The following is an 8,988-nucleotide window of genomic DNA, read 5'->3' as shown; positions in this document are numbered from 1 at the left end:
AGAGAATCACAGAGAGAGAAATCAGAAAGAAGGATGAGAAAAAGGAGCTTTTCTCCCCATTTTGGGGGGGGGAAATCCTTGCTGCCAAGCGGCCACCGGGGTTGGGGGGTGCTTTGGGGTGACACCCTTGAGCACAAGGCCACGTGCCGGCAAACGTTGGGGTGGCCGGGTGCAGGCGGTGACGGTGGTGGCGTTCACCGCTGCGGGTGCCGGTGGGTGCGCTCAGCCCTGCTGCAGCCCCCCCCTGCGGCATCAGGGCGGCTCCCAGGCCAGGATTAAGGGTTTTTTTTGGGGTGAGCGCGGGGGCGGAAGCGGGTCTGGGCGAGCCGGAGCCCGCTGCACCCACAGCCCCGGCTGGGGGGGCACCCCAGACCCTCAGCGCAGGTGCCATGGCTGCATGGCGGGGTGCAGACGGGATCGTGGGGTGCATCCTGGCTGTCACCCCACTGGGACATCCTTGGTGGCGTCCCGTGGGCTTCCCGGTCTGTCCCGGCCTCTCCCCGCAGCCCCAGGGGCTGGCGAAACCCGGGAAAGGCATTTCCTTCCCTTCCCACCCACGCCCTGACCAGCACCCCAGGGCGAGGGAGGGCAGGCCAGGCGCCACGGTGATGGCCCACGGAGCTGGGGGGGGATGCACGGGACACCGCGGGTTTTGGGGTGTCCAGGTCCCTTGGGTAGCCCACGCTGGGCATTGCTGGTGGCCCCAGCATGGGGCTAGGGGAGGGGTCCAGCCTTTGCCAGCCCCGGGTTCCCTGTCACGGCACAGGGTGCACCGGGGAGTCTCTGCTGCCGTCCCCTCCCGAGCATGCAGGGTTTGCTGTCCCCAGCCTTGGGGACATTATCGAGCCTGTTGTGAGCTGACATCCCCCTCTGCCCTCGTCACAGGGTGCTGACGGCTCCTGGGGTCCGTGGCGGGGACTCTGTCCCCCAGGCAAGGGACAAGGGTGTCCCCAGGGCGGGTGAGCCGCCCCCCAGCTCTGGAGATGGGGATCAGGGGGGCCACGTCAGTCCCTGGAGCAGGGATGCACCGGGCACTGGTGGCAACGGGAGAGGGACAGTGCTGGGAACGAGCTGTAGGGCTGACACCGCCGTAACAGCACCAAATGCCGCCCCTCCCCACCACTGTCCCTGTCCCCGCGCCGTGCCACCCCCGGGGTGAGCAGCACGGGGGGAGCAGAGCCAGTTGATGATCAGCCTTGGCCGAAACGAGAGCAGCCGAATGGCTTTGGCTCATCAGTTCCCCAACTGGTTTTACCCACCCAGCAGACGGGCCGGCGCAGGGAGAGGGAGGGCAGGAATGCGCCGCTGGGCTCGGGGCAGGATCGGGCCCCGCAGCCCCGGCCAGGCTGACGCTGGGCTAATGGGGCTGCGGCCGGGAGGGGGCCGGCGCAGATGCTGCGAGGGGCAGCATCCAAAGGGAAAGGTTTTCCTTGGCACCGTCTCCCGTATCATCATTCCTCCTATCTCTGATCATCAGGGATTAAACTTCCTGCTCCGCGTGCGGAGCCTCAGCAGGGCCGGGAAGGCAGCCCACGCTCCTCGCAGCCCCGCCGAGCACAGAAAGGGCTTAACAAGCCAGCGGTGGCCCCAAGGGCACAGCGGGGGCTGTCGTGGGAGCTTTTTCTTCCAGCCACCATCGGGAAAGCCAGCACCCACGTGCCAGTAACGGCCCTGGGGACGCACTCGGCTGGCAGCTGAGGGACATCGTGCCAAAGCAGCTTCTGGGGGTCGCCCCAAAGTCCCTCGCGCTCGGCTTCCTCTGCCTTGGCCAGCAGCCGTGGGCAGGGAAGGGTGGAAGAGCAGTGGCATCTCCCCATCGGCACTGGTCTGGGACGGACCTGGTCCCATGGCCCCGGCCACGGCCCGCAACCTTCCTGTGGGGCCTGCGAGGAGCTCGCTCCCCCCGAGCACCCAGTTTAATTAGACACCTCCCAGTCCCCGCACCAGCAGAATGTATGGGGGAGCCACCCCCCTCTCCAGCACGGACCACGGTCTGCGGATCATCCATTCGATGAACTGGTTTGACTGGGGCAGCGTCCCCAGAGCCGGGCAGGCACTGCGCCGAGACCTGCTCCCTTCTCTAAAACCTGTAATGGAGTGAGATTTGCCCGAGTTTGGGATCTTTTTGTGCTTTGCCAAGTTATTCCAAAGAGCAAGGCGGGCAAGACGACAGGCCGCCGGGGGGGAGAGCAGAGGGGGCCGGCGTGGGTGGCGCAGCGCACCCCATTTCTGCCCATTTATTTCAGACAGGGGCTGTTGAACACAGCGAAGGCAAGGCATTTCTCTTCTCGCTGGGCCAGAGTAAGCCATTCCTGTTTCCTTGCAAGAGTCGCTCCCGCGTTGAGCAAGGCCGCTCCCAACGCGAGCGCCGCACACGCTGCAAGATGCGAGACAAACGCCTGCAGTGTCCAGGAAGAAATTCCACCTACCTCCGCGGGGTTGCACAAACAGCCACGGCAAGTGCTTTTCCGCCTTCCTCCGAAGCACCAGCCGCCCTCCACCTCGGAGGTATTCAGATACTATGGAGATAGACCGTAATGAGCTGTAATAACACCCATAAACGCCACGATCTGTCGGTCCGTCACCTTTAAATAACAAGGCTCCTTTCCCTTCCAGCCTACACGCGCACTCGAGCATGGAAATGAAAATACTTCCGAGCTGAATGGCTGTCACGTAGGAAGGTGGAGGGTGGGAGCCCTCACCCTGCGGCTCCCGGCCTGGAGCACCCTCGCCCGAGGGCCACCGTGGCGCCGGGCAGGACCTGCCAGCTCGCTGGGGGCACAGACGCTGCCCGGGGCCTCCCCGAACTGCAGGACGGCAGGGTTTGATCCGCCGGCAGCTCAGAACGCCGCCCTGGCTTCGTTTTCGCAAGAGGTGCATCAGGACCTGCAGGCGGTTCCCAAGCCGGCGCGGCATCGGGGTGCCACACGCCATCACATCGTCCCTGCAGGAAGGCAGGCGGCGTGAGAGCCAGGGTTGGGGGTGCTGGTGGCAGCCAGTGACCCCCGCCAGCTACTGCAGGTCGCTGCCGCCATCGGGCACAGGCAGCCGGAGCGGGACACCCGCTTTGGGGTGCAGAGAGAGGGCCATGGGGTGCAACGCTGAACCCCCCCCCGCCCCCTGCTGCGAGGGAGAGCTTCCCCATGGAGGGAGAACTAGCATGGCGACACCAAGTTCTATCAGAACAGCGCTTAAAAAAAAATAATTTTAATGCTTCCATGTTTAAGGTACACCATGTGTTCATTCCACGGCAGGATCCCCCAGGCTGAGTTAGCACAAAGGGTGGGAGCGGGCAGGGAACGGGGCCTGGCTCAGCAGGTGAAGTGCAGGAGGAGGGGATTGGGTCCGGGTAACTCCAGCAGGCTCATCCCTCACCACACCTTTGCCCAAAAACCAAAGCCCGGGCTGAAGAAGCTCAGGAGAGGCACGGGCTGCACGCCCGGGGTGTGCACACAACCGCCCAGCAGCGTCCCCGGCACCTAAACAGCTCCCCTACATTCTCCAATTGAAGCTCCACAGGGAGAAAAGGCACAAACCTTTTGCCTCCGTGAATCCCACCACCCTTCCAAAACCCCTTTTTCCCCCGCCTAGAAATTGCTGCCTCCCCCATCCCCATCACTCAAGCGAATCTCAAATTATTCATTGATTCCACCCATAGAGTCTGGAGAAAACAGCCAGGAGGAGTTGCACGGAGCAAGTGTCCTCCTTGTGTTTTCTCAGTAAGGAAGCAAAAAGCTTTCCAAAACACCCTCAGATCTATGGGAACACCGCGTGGATCCCAAACTCAAAAGGATGTGTCACCAAGAAGGCAGGGACAGGCAAGTTAAAGTGCATCGTATCACCTCAAGAGACGCCTCAAGAGCGAGGGTAGTGAAACTGCTGGAAGAAAGCAACTCATCCTCGTGCCCCTGGGCGCGTGGCTGGGTGTCACGCCAGCCGCAGGGACTGACCAGCGAGTAGGAAGCTATTTAGGAATTGATCCTGAAAAATGTCATTTTCGTTCTTCTGCTTTACGGGGTAACCTAAACCCCGTAAACAGCCATTCAAAATAAGGACCCTGTCATTTTGCGAAGCCACTCTCGGCACAGTCCCACGGACCATTTGCTCTTTGAGCACAGTTTACAGTTCGCCTTTAGAGCTCACCGTCGCTTGTGAATTATTTCTGCCTTAACTGTGCAAAGACGACTGTTTTGCTCACTTTGAGCTCCCGTAAGGAGGCACCTGGCAAGACACTACGTAGCTGGAGCGAGTTTGGCTCTGGCCGGGCCAGCCCTTTCCAAAGGAGCTTTTTAACACCTCCTCATCCCAACAGAGAAGAGCCAATATTCACACACCTTTCTGCAGGAGAGAGCAATTTTTATGGTCTGGCATCCATCGCCAGCAATGGACACGGGGAGTTTGGTCAAATGGGTCTGAAAGCAACTTGGGAAGCGTTGGAATACTGGAAGCACCTGTAAAACGTCACTGCAGCTTATCGCCAGGACATCCCGCTGCAGCTCCCCGTGGCATCTCCTCCAGACACTGCGGAGCAGAGCTGATTCGACATGGCTTGGGAATTAAATATTAAACCCAGTTCACGGGCACCCCGCTGTCAGGACTGCTCAGAAGGTGCTCTCCAGCAGGCAGTGGCACCCACAGCCCGTGGGACACACCTCCTGGGTGCGAAACCACTCCATCATATGGCTGGTGTGGCCTCCGTGTCCGCAGGTCAGGCAGAAGTTAGAGGAGCCTCGCACCGCCACGTGGCAGATGGCGCACTGGAAGGTGAAGCCCTTGCAGATGGCACACTGGGTGCCGCGCACCTCGCTGCGGCAGTGGCTGCAGTACACGCCAAACTCTGGCCGGAGGAAAGAAACGGAGAGCAAGACAATTTAGTGCTGGCAGAATCGTGGAATGGTTTGGGTTGGAAGGGACCTTAAAGATCATCTCGTTCCAACCCCCCTGCCCTGGGCAGGGACACCTCCCACCAGCCCAGGTTGCTCCAAGCCCCGTCCAGCCTGGCCTTGAACCCCTCCAGGGATGGGGCAGCCACAGCTTCTCTGGGCAACCTGGGCCAGGGGCTCACCACCCTCACGATCCACATCATGGACAAAGACGGCCCCCCCCCGCCCCCCCCCCCCCCCCGTTCAACAGATGAGTTCCCCAAACCCACAGCCCAAGAGATCTGCCTCAAATCTCCTTCGGGGGGAAAAATGGTATTTTATAGAGGTCTCAGTTTGGTCTCCATACGGGAGCAGAGAGACAGGCAATCAGCATGCCCGGGCACAGCCTGGCCCACCAATTCCCCTGATGGCTGAACTGCTGGCGGCTGGGAAGGTGTGACAGATTTCTAGCTCAGAACATGCCGACACACACTGCGGAGATGAAGGCTTCCCGCTGCACTCATCTGCCTCACATCTCTCTGAAGTGTAACTAGGAGCAAACGAGAATGGCCTTTGTTTCTCCTCACGGAGGGAGCAGAAGGCGCACTGTATACCAGTGCCGTGACTGTTAGCCATGGCGTGGTTGAAGTCACCAATTCGCACTCCAGTTACTCCCCAGGAGGAGTCCCAGGTGAGAAGGTGAGACAACTGCTGCTGCTCTGGCATCTCTCACCTGCTTCTCTCCTCCCAGGTTAAGGGCATCTCTTCCCAGAGGCCTAGGGAGAAGACAATTTTGGCAGCGGTCCTTAAGCAGCAGTTCGGGGCACTTAATGCTGCTGAAAATGTTTCGGGAGAAACGTTCTGTTTGCCTGTTTCTTGGCTAGCTCACCCACAGTTCGACATCTTGCCATTTTATGCACGCAGTAGACGGACGCTTCAGCCCAGAATCGGAGATTAGGACAGGGCACGTCTGGGCTCTTATTCAGAGGGAATAAAGAACAGCCACCAGCACAAACCGCTGAACATTGCGAGCGTAGCAGTATGTGCGTTTCCAGCTTCACTGGAGAGATGCTACAAGTCTACAAAGGCCTTGAACCAACATCTGCAAGCCTCGTCTCCACCCGGAGCTGAGAAAAAGCTAAAACCATTGCCTGGCAGAGCTAACCTCTGGGCAGGGCGATGGACGCTTTTCATCCCTAAGCTCCCCAGGCAGAGCCGTGACTCCGCCTGGGCAGCCGGAGCAGGCACTCACCGATTCCTTTGTGGGGATCAGGAGGACAAGAGACAAATTTCAGAACCTCGGCCCGCTTCTCTCGCAGGCCCCAGCGATAAAGGATTTCTCCATAGCACTTCTTAAAGTCATCGAATTGCTGAGTGTTGGCAGGATCCAGGAGCCTAGAGGAATAAACAGGGTTGTCATCCACCTGGTTGACTCTGAGAGCCTCTGGTTGCAATCCTCTTCCCAGCGACGGCTACGCAACCAGCTCTCGCTGCTAGAAGAGCAGCACATGACTTCCCACGCGTTGCTGAAACCCTGCTGAATGCCAACTGCTCTGGCCTTCCACTTGTTCTGCACTCAAGGGTGTGATGAATGGGTGGGCCGCCCGCCAGGACCCCCACCATGGCCACTTCCAGACGCATCGTACGCAATCCCAGCAGAGCTCATCTGCAGCATGAAGCTTCTCCAAAGGACAGCACCCACAGAGACCTGGCTACAGAGTTCCAGCTGACTTGGGCACAGAGTCACACCTCCCTGAGTACCCCCCCGAGGCACGCCATCACCTACCTTTTGTTTTTCTCGTGCTGGTCTTTCTCACGCTCCCGATGGTCAGGATACATCAGGTTTCCGTAGCGGAAGTCATCCGGGGAAGACTCGCACCAGGGAGTGGAAGCCTGCTCCGCGTCTTTGTTTGCTGCGAGCGTCAAAAGGTTGTGAGCGCACCTCAGAAAGCACAGTGCTCACGAGCGCAACCGCCTCAAAAACGGGGTGGGGAAGGAGACGTGGAAGACCACACATTCGCACACCCCGGTTTTCTCTCTAAGACGTGGCGGTACCACCTTCTGCATTCCTACAACCACTGCCCTGCCTCAGAAAACTACGTGCCAACCTCTACTTGCCAAGTGCTGCTACTGCACTTCTGGTGACAGGACGGGAACGGGGATGACTAGGCAGAGAAACCTAACACGGAGGCATCCCTTTTGCCTCCCACTTTAGACAACAAGTATCCAGGGAATCAATCCCATGGAGTCTGTTTGGGAGTGCTAGCCCTGGCGGGCCTGGGCTCCCCTTTCCTAGAGAGGGAGGACTCTCATCACCGGGCTGCTCTTACGCAAAGGGGCCTCTGTATGTAAGGCATTGCCCCGGGGGCAGGGAGAAGACCGCTAATAACCGCTACAAGACAACATCAGCGCCGTTAACCCCCATTCTCCTCTCTTCCCCCTGTCACAGATGCCCTGATACCGCACTGAAACGTTACAGCTTTGGTGCTAAAAGGGCTGATGCTGCCCCAGGCCGTGTATATCACCAGGAATCAGCCAACAGCTTCGACTCTGATGCTGCAGCCCTTACGAGTGACTTGTCTTTGATACCTTCGCAGCTCAGCAGAAAACCTCCTCAGGCTGCGGGTATTCGTGGCACCGAGAACCCAGCCTTCCCAACTGCTGCCGCTTCTCCAGTAACAGGAGGAAGCGCAGCGTTGCTTTTTCCCCCCTGAACCCCGTGGAATCGACTGGCTGATGACATTGCGCAGCCACTCTCGATAATCACTGAATGATCGTGGTGACTGGGAGAGGTGCCTGAGGACCGGGGGAAAGCAAGTGTCACTCCTGTCTTCAAAAAGGACAAGGAGGATGACCCAGGGAACTGCAGGCCAGTCAGCCTGACCTTGAACCCTGGGAAGATGAGGGAGCAGCTAATCCTGGCAACATGAAGGACAAGGGAATTACCAGGAGTAGTCAGCATGGATAACAGCCTCAAACTGTGCAAAGCGCTAGGGCTATGGAAAGTCTACGGCACCAGGCAGCACGGAGGCAGTCACCCCGAGTGCTTGCTATGGCCGGGCGGGAAACAAAATGGTTCAAACTGGTCTCTCTCTCTTTGATTGTTTCCAACTGGAAAAGGCAGCAGTGGGAGCTCTTGGCGCTGGGTTAGCCTGCGATCCAGGGGCCTAGCTCGGTATGTCTAGGGTGTTTCTAACAGTTTCTCCAAAGCCCGGTCGGCCAGTATGCTACAGAAGTCAGGAGGGGCAGGACTGCAGGAGCATCGACACGGTTACTGCAAACCCTGCTCACTTCCAGCCACGGAGTCACATCACGTTGGCCAAACCCCGCAAAGCTGCTCCGGCAGAGCACATCTGCGATCACAGCCAATACTAACTCCCTTCTTCCCCCTAGGCCAGAAGGGAGGCAGATTCCTCCATTTACTCCCCAGATCTCAGTACCTATGCTCCAGCCTCCGGTGCCAAGTCCAGGATCTGACATGCTGGAACAGGAGCCAGAGGAAGTAAAGCTAGGCTGTTGAGGGGGAAAGGAGAGGAAACCATGTCATCTACATGAGAGATGTTCAAAGATATGCAAGACAAATGGGAAAGAAACGGTGATCATACATATCGGCTGTGGGAGGCCAGGTTGGAGGCACGCTGAGGAAAGGGGCCGTAGGAGTTTGGGCAGCCCTGTAGCCTGGATTGGGCTTCAAACACGCTGCAGAGCATGGCCAGAGTCTGCACATCGTGGAGCTGCGAGTAATGAGCCAGCCTGGGAAATGAAAAAGGACAGACAGCATGTGACTGGGCAGAAATCAGAGGCTAAAGCATCGAGACTCCAGGACAACTAATTTATAACCCGTTGCATAAATCAATTTGGGTCGCAATTACCGCCTACAGGAGACACGTGCGCCCTGCAGGACTGGGTTGTCTTTTCCATCACACCTTTGAGGAGCCAATTCCTCCTCCTGAAAACACTGGTGGCCTAACAGGTGGGAGAAAGATGGGAGCTCTGGGAATCCAGCGGTGCTCATGACCCAATTATCCCAAGTTTGTGCAGCTTCAGGAACAACGTCCAAAGAGCTGATTTTAACTGGCTGTAAAGCTGGAACCATTAGACTCACCCCCATCCACAATGTCTTTTT

The 8,988-nt window shown here is 58.5% G+C and overlaps 1 protein-coding gene across 2 annotated transcripts in view; it reads right to left on the bottom strand.

Annotated features, from left to right (window-relative positions):
• Positions 1-3,191: 3,191 nt before the first annotated feature.
• The window catches only part of WDR59 (WD repeat domain 59), a 50,840-nt gene continuing 45,043 nt past the window's right edge, over positions 3,192-8,988 (bottom strand). For both annotated transcript variants that reach the window (XM_074583268.1, XM_074583269.1), the window contains 5 exons: positions 8,468-8,615; positions 8,303-8,375; positions 6,649-6,775; positions 6,115-6,257; positions 3,192-4,837 (listed from right to left, as the gene is read on the bottom strand). In XM_074583268.1, coding sequence (XP_074439369.1) covers positions 4,602-4,837; positions 6,115-6,257; positions 6,649-6,775; positions 8,303-8,375; positions 8,468-8,615 — 727 coding nt within the window. In that variant the 3' untranslated portion in view covers positions 3,192-4,601. The remainder of the gene's footprint in view (positions 4,838-6,114; positions 6,258-6,648; positions 6,776-8,302; positions 8,376-8,467; positions 8,616-8,988) is intronic.

The sequence above is a fragment of the Larus michahellis genome, chromosome 4, assembly GCF_964199755.1.
Source record: "Larus michahellis chromosome 4, bLarMic1.1, whole genome shotgun sequence".
Lineage (NCBI taxonomy): Eukaryota > Metazoa > Chordata > Aves > Charadriiformes > Laridae > Larus > Larus michahellis.
The sequence above is the reverse complement of the archived record's forward strand: the minus strand, read 5'-3'. Positions and strand labels throughout refer to the sequence as shown.